The sequence below is a fragment of the Dysidea avara genome, chromosome 12 (assembly GCF_963678975.1).
Source record: "Dysidea avara chromosome 12, odDysAvar1.4, whole genome shotgun sequence".
Taxonomy (NCBI): Eukaryota; Metazoa; Porifera; class Demospongiae; order Dictyoceratida; family Dysideidae; genus Dysidea; species Dysidea avara.
The window spans coordinates 24,208,229-24,235,523 of NC_089283.1; the positions used below are offsets into that span (position 1 = coordinate 24,208,229).

General features: G+C 39.2%; 3 protein-coding genes across 3 annotated transcripts; 1 reads left to right on the top strand and 2 right to left on the bottom strand.

Moving 5' to 3' along the window:
- The first annotated feature begins 4,389 nt into the window (after positions 1-4,389).
- Positions 4,390-6,081, top strand: LOC136239956 (uncharacterized). Its single transcript, XM_066030700.1, has 2 exons — positions 4,390-4,888; positions 5,201-6,081. The coding sequence occupies exons 1-2, from the start codon at positions 4,390-4,392 to the stop codon at positions 6,079-6,081; spliced, it is 1,380 nt and encodes a 459-aa protein (XP_065886772.1).
- An 8,576-nt stretch (positions 6,082-14,657) lies between these two features.
- Positions 14,658-20,964, bottom strand: LOC136240433 (protein IWS1 homolog). The gene is made up of 12 exons (XM_066031418.1): positions 20,907-20,964; positions 20,808-20,859; positions 16,755-16,963; positions 16,437-16,482; positions 16,106-16,207; positions 15,975-16,057; positions 15,869-15,920; positions 15,364-15,481; positions 15,199-15,313; positions 15,102-15,149; positions 14,872-14,986; positions 14,658-14,812 (listed from the first exon to the last, which is right to left on the bottom strand). Exons 5-12 carry the CDS (start codon positions 16,202-16,204, stop codon positions 14,693-14,695), a joined length of 750 nt encoding a protein of 249 aa, XP_065887490.1. The 5' UTR covers positions 16,205-16,207; positions 16,437-16,482; positions 16,755-16,963; positions 20,808-20,859; positions 20,907-20,964; the 3' UTR covers positions 14,658-14,692.
- On the bottom strand, positions 16,731-19,800 carry LOC136239957 (uncharacterized). Its single transcript, XM_066030701.1, has 3 exons — positions 19,322-19,800; positions 18,446-19,256; positions 16,731-16,907 (listed from the first exon to the last, which is right to left on the bottom strand). The coding sequence occupies exons 1-3, from the start codon at positions 19,798-19,800 to the stop codon at positions 16,731-16,733; spliced, it is 1,467 nt and encodes a 488-aa protein (XP_065886773.1).
- Positions 20,965-27,295: the final 6,331 nt, after the last annotated feature.

Genomic DNA, 27,295 nt, shown 5'->3' on the forward strand with positions numbered 1-27,295 from the left:
AAATGCTTTGAAGCAGCTAATTTAGCAGCCTTGGAGGATGTAATGTACCCTCTAAGTACTTAAGTGAGCAAGTCCCTTGACTTATAACACGCGTTAACAACTCTTAATAGTTCAATATAACTGATAATTACAACATGATTAAATAATAAAAGTCTGAGTTCATTACATCTCCCCCTTCTTAAGCTTTAACATATCAAGTATACTGAGAGGTATCAAATCGTTCTGGTGGCTGTCGAGTACGTGTTGACCGACGCAGTGTGGACTGCTCATCAATATTTGCTGTAGGTTGAGAAGTGTCTGTTGATTGCTCAGCTGAGTCACTATTTACATAGTCCCAGTTAGTGTCATTTCTTGATGGTTGTTCTTCTCTAGCCTTTATGTGAACGAACTGTTTTGCCATCTAACAAATCTATGATGTAAGATAATGGTCCAGTTACCTTAGAGATTTTTCCTGGAAGCCATTTCAGTTTGCTGTTATTGGCAAAGTTCTCAGCATACACTAAATTTCCTTCCACAAATTGGCGGTATGGCTTCTTGACATCATGATGTTTCTTCTGAGTCATTTGTGACTGTTGCACCTTGCTTGTAAGGCTTGGCTGCAGTAAGTCTAGCTTAGATCTTAACTTTCTTCCCATCAGTAATTCTGCTGGTGGTATTCCAGTGGTGGAATGTGGCGTAATTCGGTATTTAAACAAAAACTTTGCAAGTTTCTCGGTTATGCTTCCCTTTTCCTCTTTCATCTGGCGTAAAGCTTGTTTAAAGGTTTGCACTGCCCTCTCTGCCAGTCCATTAGATGAGGGATGGTATGGAGCTGAAAAAGTGTGTTTGATTCCATTCTGTTCCATGAATTCTTTGAATGTCTCACTCACAAAAGTTGGCCCATTGTCTGTGACAATCTGTTGTGGGAGGCCATGAGTTGAAAAGATTAAGCGTAATCTTGCAATGGTCTTTTCACTGGTTATTGTATCCATAACTTGTACATCTAACCATTTAGAGTGTGCATCTACTAGCACTAAAAACATCCTCCCTAGATAAGGACCTGCAAAATCCAAATGAAGTCTGCTCCAAGGCTGTGCAGGCCATTCCCATGGGTGAAGTGGAGCCTTGGCTGGAGCTGTACTGGTCTGTTGACAGTTACAACACTTCCTGGCTATTTCTTCAATCTCAGAATCCATCTTTGGCCACCAAATGTAGGATCTGGCCAGAACTTTCATCTTGCTTGCTCCTGAGTGTGTTTCATGTAACTCATCCAACACAGATTTCTGACCTTGGGTTGGTATCACCACTCTAGCTCCCCATAAGATGCAGCCATTTAGAACAGTAAGTTCACCTCTGCGTGACTTGAATGGCTTGAATTCTTCACCTGGTAGTGTGGTTGGCCAGCCTTGTAGGATGTATTGTCGAACTCTTGAAAGAATTGGGTCAGTGTCTGTCCATCGTTTGATGTGTTCTGAACTGGTCGTGGTGGTTGACAGATGGTTTAGCAAATGTACAAGATCACCTGGAATGCAATCGGAATCAGTGGTAGCTTTTCGCGGTAAACGACTAAGAGCATCTGCATTTCCAAGCTTCTTTCCAGGCTTGTACTTGATAGTGTAGGAATAAGCACTTAGAGTGAGTGCCCATCTCTTGATTCTAGAGGATGCTGTTGGTGAAATTGCCTTAGAATTGCTGAAAATGTAAGACAGTGGTTGATGGTCAGACTCAATCATGAATTGTCTACCATAAAGATAGTTGTGAAACTTTCCAACAGCAAACACAACTGCTAGGGCTTCTTTTTCTAATTGGCAGTAATTCTTCTCTGCTGCTGTTAGAGTTCTAGAGGTATATGCTATTGGTCTTTCTTGGCCATCATCCATGATATGGGACAAAACACCTCCTAGCCCATATTGAGAGGCATCACATGCCAACACTAACTGTTTTGAATTGTCATAATGTACCAAGAGTGCATCACCTTGTAGTGCATTCTTTGCTGCCTGGAAAGCTTTGACTTGCTTGTGATCCCAGGTCCACTTGGACTCTTTTTGAAGTAAAGCATACAGTGGAGCTAACTTGGTTGACAGGTTTGGCAAAACTTTGGCATAATAGTTGATGATGCCTAGAAATGACCTCAATTCACTAACATTTTGTGGTTCTGGAGCTTCTCTGATGGCTTTTACTTTTTCTTTGGTAGGGTGTAACCCATGTTGATCAATTACATGACCAAGGTACTCAACACTAGGTAGCATAAACTTGCATTTTGTCAGATTCAATGTTAACCCAGCTGTTGCCATTATACCAAGAACTTTGTCTAGGTTTTCAAGGTGTTCTTTCACTGTTGACCCCGCCACTAATAGGTCATCCAAATAAACTGACACGCCTTTGCACCCTTGAAAAAGGTTTTCCATGCATCTCTGAAAAACTGCTGGTGCAGCAGAAACACCAAATGGCAATCTTGTATATTGGAATAAACCCTTGTGAGTGTTAATGGTAACTAACTCTCTGGAATTCTCATCTAGTGGCACTTGCAAGTATGCTTGTGACATGTCCAGTTTTGAAAAATATTTTCCACCTGATAAAGCAGCAAACAAGTCTTCCACCCTTGGTAGTGGATATGCATCTACTTTGGCTGCCTTGTTAATAGTAACCCTATAATCACCACAAAGCCTCATAGTGCCATCTTTCTTTAAAACTGGTACAACTGGTGCTGCCCACTCTGAATGTTGTACTGGAATTATTATTCCTAGCCCCTCAAGTCTCTCTAACTCTGCTTCTACCTTTTGTCTTAAAGCCAAAGGAATGGTACGGGCTTTAAAGAACTGTGGTACTACATCTGGTTTTGTTTGTAGCTTGACCTTTACACCTTTCAAGGTACCAAGTTTGTTAGAAAATACTGTGGCATGCTTGTCTAATATCTCTTGTAAACCAGCAGGTGTTAAGAGACTGTTAATTACACCAACAGTTAGGTTAAGGCTTCCTAACCAGTCTCTTCCCATGAGATTTGGACCTCTCCCATTAACAACATACACTTGTAATTGCTGTGTTATCTCACCATACTTGACCTGTATTTTGGCTGTTCCCAGGATACACAGAGCCTCTCCTGTGTATGTCTTGAGATGCACATCTGTTTTCTGCAAGGCTTGAGTATGGCTTCTGCTGCAGATTCTATCATAGGTAGCTTTGTTGATGAGAGATAATGATGCACCCGTGTCAACCTCCATCTCTACTGGAACCTGGTTGATGTCTAGTTGAACGATAATAGGGTTTGGGCTGTTGCCTTCAACTGTAAACATGCCATATGAGCTATCAGAGTCTCTGTTGTGCCCTGTAGCAACAGTGGTTACATCATCTTCCTCAACATAATGGTTTGACTTTTGGTTAACTTGTTGGCTCTTCTTGCCTTTCTGTTTCTTACAAGCCTTAGCTATGTGCCCAACCTTCTTGCAAAGGTAGCATTCAGTAGTACGAAACTTACACACATTTGCTAAGTGTTCACCCAAGCATCTGTAACATGTGACTGCGGATTGGGTCTTGGATCTTCCTGTTGCGGAACGCTGTTGTGACTTCTGGATTGGTGTGTAGTGGATGTCCTTTTGTGCCATAGTTGTGTCATTTGCCTTCAGGTCTTTTGTTCCCTTTTCAGCTGTCTCCATGGTTAAAGCAATTTCCAAAGCCTTTTCATAGGTTAGGTTTTTCTCAGCTAACAGTTTGCACTGAATACCTTCATGATTGACTCCACACACCAGCCGGTCTCTCAGCATGTCTTTCAAAGTGTCTTTATATTCACAGTGTTCAGCTATCTTTCGTAGTGCAGCAACAAATGCAGCAATAGGCTCACCAGCTGCTCTGGTTCTGTTATAAAACTTGAAGCGCTGGACTATGAAACTTGGCTTAGGATCATAATGAGCTGTGATAATTTCCACCAGAGTATCAAATTTAGCAGTGTTCAAAGTCTCTGTGTCCACTATGCTGCGAATTGTCTGGTAGGTCTCAGGTCCACAGCCAGAAAACAGAATAGCACACTTCTTCTCATCACTCTTTACATCATTGGCTATAAAGTAGTAACGAGCTCTTTCTATGTATGCTGTCCAGTGCTCCTTAGCCGGATTAAATGCTGAGAGTTCACCATGAGTTGCCATCTTCACAGGTTGTGCTTCTTGTATATAAGTAGTAACAGTTTATCCTCGTCGCCAGTGTAATGTACCCTCTAAGTACTTAAGTGAGCAAGTCCCTTGACTTATAACACGCGTTAACAACTCTTAATAGTTCAATATAACTGATAATTACAACATGATTAAATAATAAAAGTCTGAGTTCATTACAGAGGACACTTGTAAAAAGCTACAAACATCAGTTAAAGACTTATCAACAAAAATTAATGACCTGTCCACCTCTAGCAGTAACCTTCAGATGGAAATTGAAAGTACCTCAGTATCTTTAAACCCAACCCAATCTAGTTCTGCAGCTGCTCCCCCAGCCGGCTCTGCTTTAAGTATAATTGATGAACTTGCTGACCGTGACAGAAGAAAAAAGAACATGATTGTTTATAACCTACCTGAACCTGCTTCAAACAAAAGTGATAGTGATTCATTTACTGCTATGTGTTCTTCTGTTTTCAATGGTCCATATGCTATCACAAAATCAGTACGATTGGGGAAAAAGCTGCCTAACAAACACAGGCCTCTGTTATTGTGCTTAGAACACGAAGAAGACAAACTTACATTGCTTTCTCGCTCTTACCTTCTACGCCATAATGATTCCTACAAGAACGTGTTCATAGCCCCGGACAGAACCAGGTTTGAGAGAGAAAAACATAAGAAACTGCTTTCTGAACTTAAACACAGACGTTCACAAGGTGAGGTTGACCTAATAATCCGTAATGGAGCTATAATCACCAAACCTGCTAGAGGTAACACAGCTACTCACAACTCTGTAGCTACTCACAACTCTGTAGCTACTCACAACTCTGTACCTACTACAAACCAACATTCCTGACAACTTTCAAAATGGCCTGAGTAACTGTTCCATGTCTCATACATCGGATTTAAACTATAGCAGCCAATTTGATTCTTCTCCTGGCCCCTGCACTTTGATAACTCTGATTCCCCTGAAATTAGTTTTAAACTACCATGGCTTGCCATTGCTAATTTTTGTAGTGTTAGAAACAAACAAGCTGAATTGGAATTGTTTCTAGATAATCAAGATATTCACTTATTAATAGGAACTGAATCGCACTTAAACGATACAATTTTTGATTCAGAAGTTTTCCCCAGAAACTATTCTGTATTCAGGAAGGATAGAAATATTCATGGAGGAGGAGTATTTATCCTAGTTGAAAAATCCATACCATCATCAATTCTAGAGATAGACTCAACTTGTGAAGTTATCTGGGTCCTTTTACATCTCCAACATTCTCATGACATCATCCTGGGAGCATTCTATGCTCCTCCAAATTCTCCATCATCTGTATGGGATGAGCTTTCTGAAAGCTTAACACAAGTAAGGCAAAAATTTCCAACCACAATGATCGTATTGGGAGGTGACTTTAATTGTCCTGGGGTGGATTGGTCGTCTGGTTCACTTATGGACTCTTACGTAACATTAACTTTCCGAGAATCCTTGATAACACTAGCTCATGATTTTATGTTGGAGCAAACTGTTAATTTGCCAACCAGAGGTAATAACATTTTAGATTTGTGCTTTACCACCCACCCTGACTATATCCATCAGTGTATAACAGTACCAGGCTTCAGTGACCATGAGACAGTTATTGTAGAACTGGCCAATCTTCAGGTTGGCCACAAGAATGTTCAGAAGAAAATATACCTTTATAATAGAGCAAACTGGGATATAATTAGGGAAAAGGTCTCTACAGTTTCAGACATGTATTTAACTTTGAATGAAAATAGCTCTAGAACTGTGGAACAAAATTGGAACTTTATTCATGAAAACATTCTACAAATCGTTAAAGACCATATTCCAGCTAAGCAAATATCTACATTAAGTCGCTTACCATGGATGACCTCTCAACTCAAAAGGCTGATTAAAAGAAAACAACGTTTGTATAAGCGAGCTAAAAGATTTAAACGCCCTTCTGACTGAAAAGCATATAAAGACATGCAATCCCAAGTACGATCTGCTTTAAAGCAACAGCGCCTTAAATATCTTACTAGTAGTCTAAACTCAGATTGTGACAATAGCAGAAGAAAAACATTTTGGAGGTTTATAAAGTCTCAAAAGCAGGATACAACTGGCATTAGCACATTACAGACACCTACTGATCAAGTAACTACACCCAAAGAAATTGCAGAAACTTTAAATAACCAGTTTAAATCGGTCTTTACAGTAGAGGACTTGGAAAGCATCCCTGAAATGCCAGCATCCTCATATCCATCTATAAACAACATTGATATATCACCAAATGGGGTTTTCAAAATACTATCTGAGTTGGATCCCTATAAATCCCCTGGCCCTGATGTTATCTCTGGACATTTAGTAAAACAAACTGCTGCTGAAATTACTCCGATGCTGACCCATCTCTTTCAACAATCTTTGTCCGCTGGTGTGGTCCCTAGACAATGGAAACTAGCACATGTCACTCCCATTTTCAAATCTGGCAAAAGAACTGTCCCACAAAACTACCGACCAGTATCTCTGACATCAATCATTTGCAAAGCAATGGAACACATACTCACAAGTCAAATTATGAAACACTTGGAAGCTCATGATATCTTAGTCCCCTGTCAATTCGGCTTTAGATCAAGGCATTCCTGTGAATCGCAGTTGCTTACTGTTACTGATGACTTTGCAAAAGCATTGAATAATAAACTCCAAGTAGATGTTGGTATACTAGACCTGTCCAAAGCATTTGATAAAGTTCCACATAAAAGACTGCTAAGCAAAATTGAATTCTATGGCATTAGAGGCAAGATTTTACAATGGCTAGAGTCTTTCTTGAGCAATCGCTACCAACAAGTTGTCGTAGATGGTTCCTTTTCTAATTATTGTAAAGTCACATCGGGAGTACCACAAGGCTCAGTTTTGGGTCCTACCTTGTTCTTACTGTACATAAATGATATAACTGAGGGTATTAGTAGCCAAATGAAACTCTTTGCAGATGATTGCTTAATATACAAAGTTATTCACAGTTCAACAGACCATCAAACACTCCAACAAGACCTGACAATACTGTCAAAGTGGGAAGATAAATGGCAAATGGCTTTTAACATCAGCAAATGTAAGATAATGCAAATTTCTAATCACCATAACAAAAGTTTATTTTCGTATGTAATGAATGGCACCTCACTGGCAGTTACAGAACAACATTTGTATCTTGGAGTAAAGTTACATCACAGACTTTCATGGAAGCCACATATAGATTACATCTGCAATAAGGCAAACAGAGCTGTTGGTTTTTTGCGACGAAATCTACAGCATTGTCCTAGCCATCTACGTGAGCTAGCATATAAACAATTTGTCTTGCCTATTTTAGAGTATTGTTCCCCAATATGGGATCCATATCACCAAACCAACATAAATCAAGTAGAGATGGTCCAACATAGAGCTGCTCGTTTTGTCACAGGTCAACCATGGAGACAAAATAATAGAGACAGCATCACTAACATCCTTGAAAACTTGCAATGGCCTACACTACAAGAACGTTGCAAATCAGCTAGACTAGTTTTACTATATAAAGTACTACATGATTTATTAATTATACCGAACTGTTATCTCCCATTTAAATCTACTGTATTACGGACCCGACACTCACATAACTTTAAACTAGTACCTTACCAACCAAGAATTGATGTATATAAATATTCCTTCCTCCCAAGAACTGTACCAGAATGGAATAGATTAGATGCTGAGATTATTGAGACTGACTGTGTTGAAGAATTTAAGCAAAAATTAGCCCCTTTTATGTATATAGTTAAATAACTTATCGTAATTGTATATATTTTTATAGTTTATTATTGTAATTGTACATATGTATATAATTAAGTAACTTGTCGTAATTGTACATACTTATATAGTTAAGTAACTAATTGAAATTGTACACATGTAATTGCACATCAGCATTATACCCCTGGAGGGTCCTGCTGATTAACAATAAATAAATAAATAATACAATCAGCCTGCACCTGTTAGCAAATCTACTGTGTCAAATAATTTTACAGATCGTAAATTCAATGTTGTGGTATATGGTATCAAAGAAAGTCCTACTGGCATCCCAAGAAGTAGTCGTACCAAGTCAGACATTGATTCCTGTGTTAACATCCTGAACAAAGCTAATGGTGACATTAGTGATCTTTCTATTAGGGACTGCTTGCGTCTGGGAAAGTTTAATTCATCTAGAACCAAACCAAGACCTCTACTAGTGGAACTATCCTGAGCTTTTGATGTAGCCACTGTCTTATCCAATAGATCTAAAATCCCTGAAGGCATACAAATCAAACCTGATATGAATAAAGAGGAAAAACTAAGAGAGCAAGTATTACTAAAGGAGCGTTGGAGCTTGATTTGTTCCGAAACTGACAAAAAACATTAAAATTTGTCGTGCCAAACTCTATGTTAAAGGCCAAATTAATTCAACTTTCATGCCTAAACCCAGAACTGAATTATTGAATTCTTCCAGTGACAATTCTACTATGGAAGTTGGAGATGGATCCACATCCAACATATTATGTCCAACCATTTACTAACAAATATCGGATGTACAGACCCTAAATGTCAAACAGTGTCAAGAATATAAACTCTTTTTCCTTCACTAAATTTATGGCACTTGGCTAATGTTTTGTAATTATGATTAATATCTGTGCGTTACAATCTTTTGTATATTTCTGCACAGTACCTATAATAATAATAAGTTTAGTTGATATGTCTACCATATGCCGCACAATCAAGAAAATGGGTCTTAGTCGCCAGAAAATCATACATGTGGCTTTGCAGCAGTCACACTGTTAAAATTTAGGTGCTACCATGACACCTATGATTTTCTAAAAATCAAAGGGGTGTTGTTGCAACACCCTTGAAAATAATTACCACCATAAGAGGTTTATAATCACACTTGTTGGGTGTTACCATTTTGTAAACACCCTTAATTGTTCATTGGAAACCCTAAACAGAGGTCTAACACCTCATGATAGGGTGTAATGTACATGTAATCGCATACAGTTATTAACACTGTTAGAAGTGTGGCAGAAACACTTGACTGCAATTTATTTATGGGCCAAATGATTTATCGACCCCCATGACAACAGCACCTGCCCTGAATTATCATGCAAGATGAAAACCTGCAGTTTCAAGTGAAATATAATAGTAGCTATTAATAGTATCAGATTTTACAAAACTGATACAAATTGCACATCAGACAAAATCAAATACCAGAGTATAGCCATACTACCATACTAGTTCATGGTTTTAAGCTCAAACTACTTGACGCTGGCTTTAATGGTGCAGGTAGTGTGAAAAGTTTAATGGAAATTTCTGGCCTTGGTAAGGTTGACTGTCTTGGGTTGACAGGAATTGGTGGATGGCCTATTTTAGTTGCCCAACATATTATTCTGTGTTGATAATTGATTTTGCTGCATATATGCCAGGCACTTGGGAGCCAGCACAGTTCTGTAACCTCATGCATGTCTGGATTTCAATTGCAGTCTTTATTTCCCACTAAGCCAGTTGCATGTTTAAAAACAACTCCCTTCAGGTGTTAGAAAAGGGTGCTGTGGTGACACTTAGAGGGTGTGAAAGAAGAGTGCTAAGGTGCTGCAAGAAATATAACACCAGAGTGTAAAAGTGCTACAAGAGGTGTAAATCCAGGGTGTGTGGTGGGGTACACTGTTAATTTCCAACACTTTCGTGGGGGTGGATCTCCTCCTATACCTTCATTTTCATTGATGATATATTTAGGAAGCACATATTATGACCTGTGAAATACAGTAATTCAACATGATTACAAGTACACTTACTTGCTTGTCTTTGCAATTTGTACTTATAACGTAACTACCAAAGAAACTTTTAATTGTGGGATTTCATTCACAGAAACACCCTTGTAGGTGCAAAGGGTGTTCCCATTACACCTCATCAATGAAATATAGTTGTATTGATTATCATAATTATACAGAAGTGCAGCACTTCATGCATAGTAAACAAATTTCCTTTAGCACAATGTAAAAGCATTTATGCAGCTATTGTTTGGAAAACCAATCCATATTAATGACCGAATTTGACAAAATAAGGCTTACACGCACATCCACTTTATGACTATGAAGTACCATAACTCATTCATTATGTAGGAGTATGCCATTAGTTTCCAATTTTGAACTGGTATTTTACTATGCTATGGAAGGACTTTGTGCAAATGTTAGACCAATAGATTGCTGAGTAGTCAAGTTACAGCTGGTTAAAGTCAGAAAATTGGATGTGTGTGGAAGCCTTGTTTTGTCAAATCCGGTCACATATTTATTTTAGAAGTTTTGAGATAAATGGTTTAGATTTAAAATTGCCAAAGCACACATGAAATTACACCAGAGATACATCAATTTATTACCTTTCAGATACTTGTAGTATTCCTGCCAAATAAGAAAGAAAATCAGACAACTTTAATGAGTGAGCTAGCTAGCTCACTACAGTAAAATGCATATTTGTGCATATGTGATGAATTAAATAATGTCTTGATTGGTGTTCAGGGGCTGTTTACAGCACAGTCCACAAGTGCAGTCAGTGACTAAATGTGATATGCATGAAATGTGCTTAGGTGGGGTAAGTAATATGCAGGAGATAATACTTCACATTTGCTATTTAATGAGGCAAATTTGAACTATCATCTCCTACACATCACATACACCACAGGAGTTCACGTTATGTACAACATGTTTGGAGCATATCGCATACACATGACACTTTTTTTGTAGTGGAGGTAGAATCACAGCTGCTCACAAAGGAGTGGAAGGTAGGCTGTAGAGGAGGTGATGAATATTATAGGTGCCGGACTGCTCTATTAGGGTATCTCGATCTTAAGCACCTCCAATGCAGCTAGCTAATCCCATGCATGCAATGATCGTGCCCTTGTTGGATAACCTTTTAAGCACAAATCCATGCAGTGATATAATGCCTGCAATGCTCATTATTTGAGATTGATAAATGAGAATAGCTATAGCTAAGTCGGCTGGTGTTCATGTTCCGTCACAAACAACTTATAGCTATGCATCATTGGCTGCATGCGTTAGTGGTCCACCCGGACACATTTTGGTCGACCAATAAATTGGTCGGAGTGGTCAGGAGTGCATGTGGCCAACTAGGTTTGGGCCGCACCAATTTCAGATGCTAAAAATGGTCCGGGTGGACTAAATTTGGTCGACTGAAAATGGTCTGACCGGAACGATTTTTGCCCCGGACCAAAATTTTCATTACAGAACTCCACAAGGAGAAACTCACTGTGCTCTTATGCACATATAATGTCTGATCATGAGTTAACACTAATGGTTAGAACAATACACCTGTAACACCTGCATGTGTACATACTGCACATTCCTCTCTTGTATGTGATATGTAGGAGATGATAGCTTAGGTTTGCTCCATTAAATAACTAAATGTGAATATCATCTTCTACTGATCACATGTTCCTATACTGGTATAAACATTTCCTTAACAGTTATAGCTGTAATATTCCCTGTATGCTTTTCACTACTTAACCAACTTTAAAATTTCACTAATTTTCACCTGTGCACATGCATATACCAGTAGGAGATGCAGGCACTGCATGATCCAGAAATAAACCAAGATGGGTGGCTGGCCCAGATTTTAAGATCAGAGTCTTGAATGTCTTGGTAGTTACATCAGGGAAGAAGGACTGACAATATTATCATCTAGCTTGTAGCACATAGCTAGTAGCATGCCCTTGTGAACATAATAAGGATGGGCAAAGTTGATTAATTGTTTCTCATCCCCACCCGCATCCCTTTTTACCCCACCGCCTCTAATTTCATTATTGCTGTTATCAATCATGTGCACACGTATTTTGATGTTAGGAAGGCTGGTTATCATTTTACAGCACAGCAAATGTCACTTGCACCTCAAAAAAGGTGGTAGCCAACAGTTAAAGTGATTCAGCATCTAAATCCATTGTCAGCTGAGACCGATGCTGTACCTGTTTGGTGTTTGCATTTAACAAAGATTTAGAAGCAATTCAATGAAGTGCAAAAATGATGGGTCTGTCATAGTAGATGGAACTTATGATATGTGGAATAAGTCTTCACACTCTCGTCTTAAAGAACTGCCTTCCCTTATATTTGTCTGACTCATAATATTGTGCACAACAGAGTTGCCAATCATCACCAGATCACACCCATGCACTGACTCTATCTTTTCTGTCGACTATTAATCCTTATTATTACTCTTTCTTTGTCAACACTCCGTATCTCTAGAACACTATTCTCTTTCACATTCTACAGCTGTCAAATCAGATTCCATTTTGGTATGTTCTTTGTTGCTTTCCTTACTGTAACTTTAATTGTATATTTTGATCTATTTTGTGCTGTATTTTAAACTGTTATATACTTCTGTGTATTTTGTAACTGTGTAGTTACTTGTGCTGTGTATACATAATGTATTTTTGTTTACTACATGTGGGAGCACGTACACAAGCCTTCTGTGTACCCACGTCTTTTTGACAAAATTGATAACCTAATCTATCAAGACACACGGTAGTGTGTCGTGCGGCCCAAGAAGCCGGCGCGCAACACCCATGAGTATATTGACAGGAAGAAAGAAAATCAATAGAGAGATCAGCTATAAGTAACTACAGAATTCAGTTACTGACAAATCACCCTGTACAGAATTCAGCTACAAACAAATCACCCTGTAGAGACATCAACTAGAAGAAGTTACCTTGTAGAGAGTTCAGCTACAAAGAAACCATTCTGTAAAAAGCTCAACTGCAAACAAATCACCTGTACAGAATTCAGCTACAAACAAATCACCCTGTAGAAAGATCAGCTAGGAGGAGTTACCTTGTAGAGAGTTCAGTTACAAAGAAACCACCATGTAGAGAATTCAGCTACAAACTAGTGACCCTGTAGAGACATCAGCTAGAAGAAGTTGCCTTGTAGAGAGTTCAGCTACAAAGAAACCATTCTGTAAAGAGCTCAGCTGCAAACAAATCACCAATATACAGAATTCAGCTATAAACAAATCACCCTGTAGAGAGATCAGCTAGAAGAAGTTACCTTGCAGAGAGTTCAGCTACAAACAAATCACCCTGTGGAGAGATCAGCTAGAAGATGTTACTTTGCAGCTACAAACAAATCACCCTGTAGAAGGATCAGCTAGAAGAAGTCACCTTGTAGAGAGTTCAGCTACAAACAAACCACCATGTAGAGAGTTCAGCTAGAAGAAGTCACCTTGTAGAGAGTTCAGCTACAAACAAATCACCCTGTAGAGAGATCAGCTAGAAGAAATTACCTTGTAGAGAGCTCAGCTACAAAGAAACCACCATGTAGAGAGTTCAGCTACAAAGAAATCACCCTGTAGAAAATTCAGCTACAAGCAAATTGTCCGGGTTATTGCATAAAGCGGCCTTGTGGCCTATATGGCCTTGTGGCCTATGGCCTTGTGGCCTTAGATCTTGGTGATCACGAGAACGTTAGTAGAGTGTGATATAGCCACTGTTGCCCCACGTAAACTTGTGTTACAACCTAGAACCATAAACAGATAAATACTCTCTAATACAACAGTCACCTACATGTTTTTAAAATAAAATACTCTAATAGAGCAAAAGCCAGTGTTAGAGCTGTTTTGAATGAAATGGCTGGGGCATCAATTTCTGCATCTCAGAGGATCTTTTTTGGGAGAAATTGTAAAGAATGGACTATCAACCCAGACTGATTGAACTAGATTTTGTAAATACCTTATAGGGCTTTTTCTTATTGCATGTATGTATGTATGTAGTTACACTTTTTCTTTCCTTGCCATGCCCACAACTGACTGCGGTCGCATGTTAGTCCGAGGATTCACATACTTGTCTCTTTTTTTTGTTGTTATTGTTGTACACATTCATCATAATCATGATGGTCTTCTCTTCACAAGTTATAAGCTAGCTGAATGGCTGCATTTAAGCAAGAAATAACAGCTTGGCTTGTTTGCTTAAACTTTGAATACTGCTATTGTGACTACCTTACAACACTGAACTTCAGAAAAACCCTACAATCTACATACCATGCTCTTTAGCTAGCTACCAGATGATCCATGGCTGCAATAGCAGCAGCAGCAGCAGGCCAACCATAATATATTATATCGATATTAACTTTCACAGTTCTGCGGCATGTTCTACATTAGAAATATCACATAGTCTGTATGTCATTTTTACACCAGCTTAATTGGCGAATGCTCTATTAGTTGTTTTTTTGAATGCTCTATTAGAGTATTTTATTAAGGTGACTGTTGTATTAGAGAGTATCGATCTGTTTATGGTTCTATGCTGTAACACAAGTCTACGTGGGGCAACAGTAGCTGTATCACACTCTATTAACGTTCTCGTGATCACCAAGATCTAAGGCCACAAGGCCGCTTTATGCAATAACCCCAACGGATGTGCAATCCGCGATACAATTATGAATTACACGTGTCTCGTGCAGTGCACGTGGCATTGTTTATACAATAAGTTTCAGTATGATCACAGTGATGTTAAAAAAGACAATGTTAGTGTATTGTACAATCACAATAATCCTCTTCCCTCCAGACTTAAAGTGGGTGCATGCATTTTGTTAGCTGCTCGGCTGCTGTTCACTTTCTGCATGCGTTTCTCATATCGTCCAGGAGCTTTCTTTGATGATCCCTACACCACATGAAATAGTTGTGACTATGTCATCATGTGTGTTAAACTGTGATACACACCTTAACACTCATTTCTTGGGATACAGCTGATTTTGGTCGCATTACATAGTCCTTGTGGGAAGGCATGGGAACACGAGCCCTCCCCACCCAGCCTCCGTCACCCAGCTTCTGTGGACTGCAATATAACAAGATGTGATATAAAGTGATCGCTTGCAAGTAGGTGTTAATCACACAAAGGTTCCAAACATATACTTCATGATCTCATTATGGTACAGTCCCAGCAGCCTTACCCATCATCTTCCATTCCTGTTTTACGACTACTGCCATCTCCACCAGAGCTAACAGTACAAGAAGCAAAATGACAATGAGAGGTGTTGTCTAACCAACCTCAGTCTCCTACGAGCAGCTACAGATAACAGCTCATAGTCTTGATTCTCTCTCTCCTCACGACTAAGAGTTTTAAAGTCAGACGTCAATCCAAATATTGGCCTTGCCCACTCATCTAATTGAGAACATTGGTATAACACTACTGACATGACAGGATTCACTAACTGATTAACTTTCCAGCCTTTTCCTTATTCTTGCGTGTTTCCTTAGGATGTCTGTACAACATCATCACTCCCTTACCAATACCACTTTGTTTTAGTATGTCATTGTTTAATGTTGGTAGCTACAAGTAGAGTTATTAGCTTGAATGTGTAACATGTTTGAGGGTAGTTACTTACAGTACAAAGGACATCCAATATTCCCTTCCTTATTTGGATGTGTGGAAAGGAATGATCCGGCAATGGTTTCAACCATTCCCAGATACCACAATGTATCGTACACAATACTAGACCAACCAGTCCATCATGACAAGACCACTATACAGGTAATTACAATAGTTCACAGTGTGAGATAAGAACTCTATAGTCATTACATAACCTTCTTTGACCAACAAAGTAGTCAGCCAAGTGGAACACCGACAGCCCACAAACATGGCTTTTAACTACTGACATATTTCTAACGCTAGTAGTAGTGGTCTTGCTATGCTAGACTACAAGGTATATATACTCACATTCAACACTGTTAACACTCCACACTCCACAAAGGCATGTTTCAACTCAGCTCTGCAAGAACAACAATTATCATGCAGTATATAAACAACCTGAACAGTATTGTACTTTTGTAACTGGGCTAGCACAATGGGTAACAATTTTAGCTTTTTAGTTGCTGCCTTTTGGTCCAAGTTTAGTTGCTTATCTTCCTACAGTAGAAGATATTTAACTGACACATGGTGGTAGGTAAACCTCACGCTAGCAGCTTGTCTCATCTTGTCGATCATAGCTATGATCTCATCATCATTAGTGGTGACATCATAATCCTTCCTCCTCTGACATCTTGCACACTGCATCGCCTGCAAAACAACAACAACACACACAAACCAATGAAGCAGTTAACACAAAACAATACTATACACAACTATGGCATAAGGTCACTAATACAAAACCTTAGGAGCTACACTGGAACAACTTAATAGCAAACATTTTCAACCACTCAGTACAAGAAGGTTGAATTTTACAGGTAAGGAAGAATGAGGACAGGTACTCTATGTAAAGCTCAACTATCTTATACACTAGCCTTACCTTTTTCCTTCGTTACATCATCAAGTCAAAGTCAGAAACTCCTTGTCTATAATAGTGATATATAGTAAGACCATAATAATTGTATGGGAGAGAGTAACAGTTCTCTATCACCAACAGAAGATAGTATTCCACAGTTAGCCTTTTTTGATTGGGGTCAAAAAATTAGGACCAACAATTTCTTATTTCCCAGCCTAAGGAAAATAAGCTAGCTACATAGATTTGATATTTGACACAATGTGTTTGTACAGGCTATATCTACTGGGGATAATTAGATACTCTCCTAACATGCAAATATTACAAAATCTCTTGTTTGCTCACAATGAACTGCTGAACTGAGCTCCCTTCCTCATCCTCGTTGGGATCTGATTCTTGTTCCTCTTCTTCTTCTTCATTAACCTCCAGCTGCTTGTATATCTCTACCTCCTCTTCGTCCTCTGCTAGCCCCTCCCCCTTCTCTTTGCTGACCTCCACCTACTCATCATCAGACACTACATACTCTTCATCAAGGTGTTGTCTCTTCTGAACAACTACAAAAGGTAAGGGAAATAGTAAGTTAAATAATATTAGCTTTTCTACTGCCTCTCCCTCATTATAGTGACCATGTCAAGTAGGTTCTGAATGTAGCTAAGGTATACTTCATTAATAAGACCGCCTCATTATAGTGACCATGTAGATCCCAAACATAACTAAGGTGTACTTCATGTTTAGTCTCGTGTGGCCAGACCACTTTTTCTTGGCATGGCACTTATCGATTAGCTTACTCGGAGGTCCAGAATTAATATTCCAACTCAATTTCACACCCTGAGCAAAAGCTCAAGGTGTTGAATCAACTTTTGTCATAAAATGTATACTTCCTTTTAAATTTCAAGCCATGTAGGCACTGGAACTGCAATGAACGATTGCAGGTAGCAGTGATGAGAGACCCTAAGACTGTTTTTCTAATGGCTAAAAAGGGCACTGATTGAATCCTTGCTCAGTTCACCCTTAGCCTTTTTGTTTTCACAAGGAAGCAATCTGTATCCTTTAGAAAAATAGCCTTGGTATCACTTATCACCACTATCAGCAATCGTTCGTGGTAGTTCCAGTGTGTACATGGCTTGAAATTTAAAAGGAAGTATACATTTTATGACGAAAGTTGATTAAACACTTCTAGTTCTTTCTCAGAGCATGAAAACAAGTCGGCATATGATTCTGGACCAGATCCTTCTTCAAGCAGGCACTTATAACAATAAACGCCATGCTGAGAAAAAACGGTCAGCCCACGTGAGACTACTTCATGACCTCATTTCTGTAATAAGAGACTACAATAGCCTGTTGGGACTTACAGAACTTGTCCTAGACTATTAACAGAAAATGAGCACCAAGTGCTCGATAGAATACCACACAGTGGTACTCATCCTTACCTTGGTCCTCTTCCTCTTTGCAGTCTCAAGACAAGACTTACAATATGTGATCAAACACACAGAGGCTCTCTGCTCGGGTACTGACAAGTGTTATGCACCTATCAATGTGTTGTCCCCCCCCCTCAACCCCAGGGAGTAAGTGGGGCTTTACAGGGGGAATTGACACAAAACTGCTGCCCCACTATGGGGCATTTGACAATTGTTCATTAAGCACCCAAGTATTATTTGTTGTAGAGAGAGAAGAACCATCAGTATTATTGATGACACAAACAATTACAATCAAATGTCCTCGGACACATGCTACCACAAAAATAGGGCATAAAAAGCCCCACAGGTGGGCATGGCAAGGAGTACAATTAACAAAAAAACAAAACACACACACAATTAATAATGAAAAATGTCTTGCCAACATAATGTTCAAAAGTCCACGCACCATTCTTGGCAGCTCTTCGCCATAAATATTCTCCTAGAAGAGGATATTGAAATTGCCGCTGCTAAATCAAAGATTCTCTTACATTGAGATTTTAACATAGTGAAATTATTTTGAATGAAGTTCACACAGTTCCGAAAAGAAGATAATGAACTTGGCAGATAGTGACCCAATACACTCATCTCAATTGTGTCATAAAAGGTAACAATGCCAAGGCGATTTAGCTCAGACAAAAGTAGTTGATATTCTTCCCTTTTAAGTTTACAGTCTCTTGCAAGTTCAAGGTGACAGACAGAGTCCAGGGGACAAGTAAGCTCCAATAAGGCTACTGAATTACTTTCTTTATTGTGAATCACAATATCAGGGCGATACGGCGTAATGAGAAGAGCGGGAGGTATTGTTGCCTGAGGGGAATCACTTGCTCGCCTTCCAGGTAGGTCAGCATAAACGATGCACTGATCAGTCAAAACTTTAGAAAGCTCAGTGAACAAACAGTCCAGAACTTGGTTATGCCTATATGTATAGCGACCCTGTGTCAATGCACTGGGGCAGCCGCCCAAAATATGCACAGTGGTTGGTTGAGTACCGCCACACAGTATGCACTTTGCGCTGCATTGGATATTCCATCGTTGCAGATTGACCGGGGTGGGGAGAGTGTCGGAGGCAGCCCGAAGAATAAAGGAAAGCTGGCCTGGATTGCATCCCAGTAACAATCTGTTCCAGGTACCACAACAAGATCCAAGAGACACTGAGTCCTTCAGCTTACATTGGACAGATAGTGTGTCTAGGTGTTTATCATAGCGTGAGCGCTCATCAGCAGCAGCCAGCTTCTTAGACTGTAAGTAAAGGTGACGAGCCATTGGGATGGATGACAGCTGAGAGCGGGCTTTAGATAGGATGGAGTAGTCCGAGCTTTGTGTCTGCAAATACTCATCTCCCAAATGTAATTGCAGACCCAATTCCTGAATTTGATCATCAGAAGATGCACTAATGCAGGACAAAAGGCTCAATTTTGCCTGTTTAGAAACCTGAGAGATGCTTGGACAGCACACCCCTGGATAACAGCGCGGGTGGCACTTCTTGGGAGGTTTAGCCATTTCTTGAGGTGCCGAGTGGCAATGTTTTCCATTTTAGTAATGGCACCAGTAGTGACAGAGTCTACAGAGAGGTGGAAACGTAGCAGGGAGACAATGTAGTTACGATAAAGCCACAACTTGTACTCTCCTCGAATAGGTAATAAATCGGTAGTGGACAAGAGACGAGATAGCACATCACACATTTTCTTACTAGCAGCCTTCTTGGTGGCACTTAAGGACACTTCAAGGGACTTCCCCAGAAACATGGTGCCACCCCCAGTTATTAATCTTGTACTGCCCCCAGATAACTGAATTCCCTGTTGCATGTGATGACGACCATCAAACAAATGTGACACACACTTGACTGGTTTGAAAGAGAGATCTAAATCCTTGGCTCTCTGATCTATTGTTTGTTTGTAGCTATATGCTATGTCAAATCCCGAGTAAATCCCCATGTTGCAACTAGGGCCAACAGTGGGGATTTGACACAGAATAAAGTATGTAGGTGAGTTATTAGGCATTAAAAGATCCGTACAGCCTCCCAACAGGGCAGTTTCATAGGGAAAAGAAATCCGAAAGTGGATTTGGCCAAATTACGGCGACCTTTTCACCGCCCAAAGGTGGTTAAAACTAGGGGAAACTTGCAGTATAGGTCTTTATCCAGCACCACAGCAGTGTACAGCCACATGCAGCTATCCCAGGATTAGCCAGAGCTCCTGAAAGGCACGAGACCAGTAATGCCGGCGTACTACCAAACTGTGATAAAACGCCAGCAAAAGAAGACTCTTAGTGGTGAATTTTGCTAGAGTTAAGTTTTATTGTCGAAATCAACCATCAGTTAAACTTTAGCGGTCTTATTTTGCTGTTTGCTTTTTCACATGAAGTGGGAATCCCGGCAGCACATGAGCGATTTTGGCTAACTCAGGGATAGCTGGATGTGGCTGTACGATGCTGTGGTGCTGGATAAAGACCTATACTGCAAGTTTCCCCTAGTTTTAACCACCTCTGGGTGGTGAATAGGTCGCAATTTGGCCAAATCCATCTTTACGCATCTCTCTTTCCTACGAAACTGCCCTGTTGGGAGGCAGTATGGATCTTTTAATGCCTAATAACTCACCTACATACTTTATTCTATCACTGGCATCTATTTTACTTATGTATTAATAATAAGTCTTGGCATGAATTTAGCGAGGAATTCAACTTGCAACATGAAACAGTCTGGTACAAAAACATGGCGATTTGGATGTGGTCCATTGCATAATTTTTGGTTACCATGGTTTTGAAACTGCTCTATAGCCCCACATATGCCCGAGGGGGGGATGGCGGGGCAATATATTGATAGGCGCATTACACCAAGAGTACAGGGGTACTCTTGATTACACCATAAATATATAAACCCCATGAGTCCTGGGGTTTATATATATCTATGATTATACGCAACATATCTGATATTCATACCCACCCCCGTCATTGTGTGTATGCTGTTGCCATTCTTTCTCTGCTCAGTCCTGTCACTGTCAGTATAGGATAATGGAAAAAAATATAGTACAACAAGACTTACCGTTAGTCTGACCCGGGGTGGTGCTTCTCATTAGAGATTCTCGTGCCCAGGTTGCAGGTGGGCCCACGTTATAATAGTGTATAGCGCGGGCCGCCGGATGGGCACTAGATTGTACTAACCTCATTTTGTGAATGCTATCCCACTATAGAAGGCTTAAAGCCTGGGAGTTAGAAACACGTAACTAATATATATAAAGTAAGCTCCGTTCACTTTTGTCTGTAACTTTGAGAAAAATTAACTGTTTTACTGTTGTAGCTATAGCTACCTCACATGCCTTTCTTTATCATGTCCACACTGATCCCTTTTTGTGGTCCTGTTAATATAGGTGACTGGGCCTGCAAAAACAGGGAATGTGGGTATGCAAAATTTTCCTACTTTTCCAAACTTTAACCACTCATAACATTTTATTCCATCATGCCATCATGACCACCGGCACAATTTTCAGCATTACCAACTTAAAATTTATAATTGGCTTTATAACATAAGTTACAGAATGTAAATGAAGATATGATCTGTTGTGTGACGGGGTGTTGTTTGTGCCTACGTACATGCCCTGTTTTCACAGGTCCAGTCACATAGGTTGAACGTGTCGGGACTTAATTAGCTAGCTATAACATAGTATCATTTAGTATTTTTAATGTATACATTCAAACATAATTGTTCATTCCAGCTACGAACAAAAATCTATGAACAAGTTAAAAAGCAGAACACACGCTCTTCAACAGATTAACTGTATAAGACAATTGGAGTCCTTTAATGATCGATTATGTATGTATGGACAGGATAATCACTTATTTGATTCGAGATTTACTTTTGTATAATGGTTAATTATACAATTGTGTGCAGATCCGGTTTACAGGCTGTGCCTTTACCGGTACTTTAATCATAATCATAATCATAATCATAATCATGACAACATTTTCTTATCTGAAGTAAGGTGGAAATTTTTCGTTCTTGTAAATGTACAACTCATTACTGGGTAATTAATTATTGGAACAACTTACCAGACCACTTCAAAGATGCTAAACAATAATCATGCTGCAGTGAAAAATTATGTTGTGATTGTGCATTGATTACTTTGCAAAGTTATATTTGCACAGACCTCACTAATGCATGGTCTTATTTGCTGTATCCCGGCAATCTCTCACATTGCATGAGCTGAGCCCTGAAGAAACAACTAAAAATAAAGGTAGATTGTTTCTTAAGAGAATAATTATAGCATTAGCTACAGCCAACTTATACAGATAAGTGATGACAGTAAATGTGTCAATGTACAGTTTGGCTCCATTACAAGTTGGGGAAAGGTTGTAGCAGACTTTACATTTTATGGCTTCTCATTGTGAAAACTTTCATTTGCCGTCAATAAAGTATCAGATATTTGAAATAATTATTTTTTTAGCAGGTCAAGCAACACTACGATTTCAAGAACTTGTGTAATTCCATCCTTGAGTTATTAAATGTTTTCAAGGGATCAGCTCAACCTGTACATATTATATTGGTATACTACCTGTTCACCTGCTGGTTGGACATACAAACTACTCAATTACTCTAATTGAGCAGTCAGTCTTGAAATTTGATGGTAGATAGAGATTTTTCAAAGGATTAAGATCATTGAGTGGATAAGTTAATATCTCAACTTCTAATATCCACCTGCTGGAGCAGTTACAAAACAGTCATATATACGTGTCTCAACAATGATAACTCACAAGTCACAATTATGAAAACGAGTGAAATGGTACTGGTCAAACCCTGCCAATTATTATGATGGTATTGCATGATAGACTGATGGTGAAAATAAACATGGAACATAGTAGCTACCCAAATTAGGTGGTGATACCATGCACAGGAGAATGAGATCTGAATTTTAATAAGTGATTTCAGAGTCATGAGTCAAGTACATGTAGTTACATGTTTTCTAGTTTACCATATCTTTTTTTAAAATTTTTTTTATCAAAGCTTTACAGCACAAGTGCTGAAGGTCTGTAGGACACCTGGTCCTATACAGCCTGCTCAGCTCAAAGACATTAGATACTAAGACATATCATATCCTAATGGACTTGTTTTCCTGTGTGAATATTATACCTCCAGATAAGCACATACAATTCAAATTCCCTGCTGATTGAGCAGCCACCCTCACAACTTGAAGTATGTTTCCAGTACATGGCTACAGATAACTATACCCTTTTATGTAACTGTGCATTGAGGCCACAGTAATTTCTCAACATTAGGATCCATCTGGATGAAAATTCTGAATGGTACAGTATGACGATAATCATGAATAAAAAAGCAGTTAAACTAGCTGATAGAGACCAAACTTAAAAGTTACTTACTATAGATGTGCTTTGAAAATTACTAGCTATAGTTCTTCAGTCATTGTGTAGTGAAAATATGTGTATTATAATTGTGCATACTTGCAAGTAAAGGATTTATAATATTATAACTGAAATTACTTATAATAACAAATTGAAGCCAGTTCCAAGGGTATAATTCCAAGCACTTTTTGGAGATTTTTGAATTGACCTATAGTTTACTGAAACAGGTATCATGGATTAAGCTGCATGATTATAGCAGGTATACACAGTAAAAACAAAGTAGTGAACGTCACTACTAAATGTAGTGAACGTCACTACTAATGTCTGCCACAATACTCACTATTTTTGTGTAGTGACGTTCACTACTAATTTTGTAGTGAACGTCACTACATTGACCACCAAGTAGTGACGTTCACTACAAAAAGTAGTGAACGTCACTACTTAAAAGTAGTGAGTATTGTGGCAGAGCAATTCACTACTAAATTTTTACAGTGTAGGATGTTGTTAACATGAGTTGTGGCTACACATGTGTCTGACTATTATTAGAGCTTGTTGAACGATATGTTCAATTAAGAAACCACTTTTCCACTTTGAAGTATAGGTCTTCATCCCATCTAGATACCTTCTGCTGGTGTGTAGGTTGAATGTGCAATGCAATGTAATTTAGTTTTACTCCCATAACTATGATTTTAATTGGCAGTGAGACTACAGGAGACTGAGTACAATATAGCAATACAGGCTAGTGATGTGAAACATGATTTCCATTGAGTGCCATAAGAGTCATGAATCAAGTTTTCAGTTATAGTGTTACAATAATACTACTTTGTTATCCAATTATCAGTACATGGTGTAACTGAAATATCATCTACCTACACATACACATAGTTAGCTACGTGCTTACATGTGCATTGTGTGCCTATACTAAAGTTACTAAGTCCCTGGCCTAAAACACGACATTATTTATATCAGTCCTGACTCCAGCCACAATTACCACTATGAAATATCTGAAGTCACATGTGACTTATAGGATATTGGCATCTCACTTAAATGTGACAAGAGGTAATAATGAACATTGAAACATGTGTATACAGTCACATACATTGTAGCTAGAGCTATTTTCAGTGGAAGAGGATTGTGAATACATGCTCATCCAAGGAAGCTTCTATAGTAAGTTTCATTTTTTTTTATGCTTCATAAACCCAGCACTATATTGCTATGACTAAACATTGCAAGTGTTAGACAAAACGATTCCTCATGAGTATTATCAATAACAGTGAGGCATAATGGAAGAACTTCAGTATTGTTATTTGTTGTCTATATCAAACAGAGTTTAAACTATCTCCAGCACAAGCTGTTGCCACATAGTTCAGCTACTAGGAGTTAATTAAATAGGGTCAAACAGTGCCCACTTTACCATAGTAATATTTTATGCAGTAGTAAGTGGTTTAGAATTTAAGGGTGGTAAGAGCAGAGACTAGGTAGCCAACAGATTCCACTTAAATCAGTAGTGTTTAGTAATCTTTATCAATTCTCTCGGCTTTCATGTGTAGCATCTTGCAGTTAAAGCATCCTGTACATGAAACTATCTACGTCACATAGGTGATTCTATAAGGGAGGGTGCCCCCCTGCTGAAAAATAAGTTTCGAAAAATCTGGGGAAATATATAGTTGAACTGCAGGGGCGGAGGAAGTAGTTGATATGAGGGGGGGGGGCTGGACTAACCCAGACTTATGGAAATGATCAAAATTGTCTCTGGTTTATAAGGTAAGACCAAAAAAAAAATAAAAGGTCACAACTAGCTGACAGTAGCTGCCCACTTCACCAGCTACGCATTTATATATAACCGACAAACTATACATAAAATCCTTACATATAGCTCTGCTCTAAGACTGTGACTGCTTTATTAGAGTGACTGCTCTATTAGAGTATCTCGATCTTTACTGCGGCTTTCAGCCCCACCACAAGGATAATTTCGCCGTGATATCATTCTGAGGGGGGGGGGCTACAGCCGCCCCTAGCCCCCCCTTTCTGCCGCCTATGAGTTGAAGTATAGGTTGGCATTGTTATTTTTAGCATTTTTCATGTTTTTAGCATACATTTTAGGTTGTTTTCAAGCCTTCAAACTGCAGTTTTGGGGTTTTATTATTATTATTATTATTAAAGCTTTACAGTGGCCTGCACTGAAGGTCTGACAGCAACATGTGCTGCAGCCTTTGGATTAACCTAACCTAACACACTGGAACTGGAGACTTAAAGATTACATGGCCTAGCTAACAATAAGGTGAAACAGAAAAATTTTCCCTTTACTTTAATGGTCATCGTATGCTTTCCTCTACTGTATTTTCAATGGCAGCTGGGAATACCATTAATATCTGTAATGTGGATTGTACTAAGTTTCTGGGTCGCACTATTGGTGTTTCTCCAACTATTGCTCGATCGGTAGCTTCTGCTAACATGAAGCAACAAATTTTACAATTTTTACAATCCATCGATAAGTGTTCTGTTCGGGGAGAATATAAGATATGGATCTTAAAAAACTTTGTGTCTTCTGTTCTACATTTTCATTTAGCTGTTGAGAGGCTTACCGTGTCTTCTATTATTTCAGCACAGTCATCAGTATTGAAATTTGTGAAAAATTGGTTGAACCTCCCCAGAAATTGTACTCCTGGAACTGTTTTCCACCCGGATGTGTTGGATCTCCCCTTTTTACCACACCTGAAGCAATCAGCCAAACTTTCGTACATTCTGGCTATTGAACGGTCAGTTGATCCACTGATTATAGAGCTGCGACATTCTATTTTAGCTAACAGATCCGATATCTCTTCCACTGTCCTTGACTGTTTATCTGCTGCTAAGGCTTCAGTTGCCAACATTCACTCTGCAACTTTCAAGAACCATGCTCGCCACAACTTACGCTCTGCTCACATTGAATATTGGAAGTCAAAACTGGAACCATTAACTGTTCAAAATAAATTTTTAGATATTGTAACTCTGGAGCAAGCTTGCCCTCTGTGGAAGAGACTGATGTATGGCCTCCCTGAAAAACAGCTGTCCTTCCTGCTACGTGCTGGTTGTGACACTCTACCAACCCCTATGAACCTGGCCAGATGGAACATCATTACTGACCCTAGATGTACTCTTTGTCAAGCTCCTCAACCCACAACAAACCATATTTTAACTGGCTGTCCTGCTGCTCTAGATCAAGGCAGGTATACCTGGAGACATGATTCAGTTTTACAGGTCCTTGTTCATGGGCTCCAACAGCATTTACCTGAAACATTCAAACTTTACGCTGACCTTCCTGGTTATCTAGCTAGTTCCAGCCCCCCTAGTACCATCCCAACCAATCTTTCCTCCACCCTCAGCAGGCCTGACTTGGTATTGGTTTCTAATGATTCCATTTGTTTGTTCGAATTGACAGTACCAACTAATACCCAGCAACATCTTCTTGCTGCTAGAGCTAGAAAGGAAGATCGATATAGCTCCTTGCAATATGACCTCCAGCTTTCTGGGTTAACTGTCAATCTTGTTCCAATTGAAATTGGTTGTTTAGGCCACTTTTTGCCAGAAACAATTGCTCAAATGGCTACTGCTTGTGAAGTGCCAAAGAAAACCATAAGATCCTTGTTTGAGCAGGCAGCTCGCATTGCTGTGTCCTGTTCTTACAGAATTTTTAATTCTAGAGCCTCCCCGGGCTGGGATCTTTTAGACCACCTTAGGTAAACTTTAAGTATTACATATATGTAGATATAGTTTTTTTTTGTTTTTTTTGTGTATTGTAATTTAATTTACCTTTAGTTAATGTAAGTCTTGCCAGGGCTCCTGTACTGATCCATCAGCACATGGTACCCCTGTGTCTAGGCCCCTGTATGCTTGTAATGTATATTTTGTCTTAATCATTAAGACGTTTATTCTCTCAAGGGTCAAAGAAAGGAAAAAAAGGGTTGCACCCCCAGTCCCCCCTGAAATTCTACTTTATATTACAGCCATACAACAATAGTCATGCTGTGCTCAACTAATGTAGGTCAGGTATACAATTGCCACTGCACACTATAATTTCAAGTCCCCAAATAGTTA

Bases quoted from the DNA above. Each gene is read 5' to 3' on its own strand.
- LOC136239956 (XM_066030700.1), top strand. From the start codon at position 4,390: ATGGAAATTGAAAGTACCTCAGTATCTTTAAACCCAACCCAATCTAGT. The intron at 4,889-5,200 runs GTAACACAGCTA...ACTTATTAATAG, and splicing joins AATCACCAAACCTGCTAGAG to GAACTGAATCGCACTTAAAC.
- LOC136240433 (XM_066031418.1), bottom strand. From the start codon at position 16,204: ATGCAGTGTGCAAGATGTCAGAGGAGGAAGGATTATGATGTCACCACT. The intron at 15,482-15,868 runs GTGAGTATATAT...CTCTACTTGTAG, and splicing joins GAGTGTTAACAGTGTTGAAT to CTACCAACATTAAACAATGA. The intron at 14,813-14,871 runs GTGTGTATCACA...CATGTGGTGTAG, and splicing joins CCCAAGAAATGAGTGTTAAG to GGATCATCAAAGAAAGCTCC.
- LOC136239957 (XM_066030701.1), bottom strand. From the start codon at position 19,800: ATGGGGATTTACTCGGGATTTGACATAGCATATAGCTACAAACAAACA. The intron at 19,257-19,321 runs GTGTGCTGTCCA...GTCCTGCATTAG, and splicing joins ACCCGCGCTGTTATCCAGGG to TGCATCTTCTGATGATCAAA. The intron at 16,908-18,445 runs GTATTGGGTCAC...GATGATGAGTAG, and splicing joins ATGACACAATTGAGATGAGT to GTGGAGGTCAGCAAAGAGAA.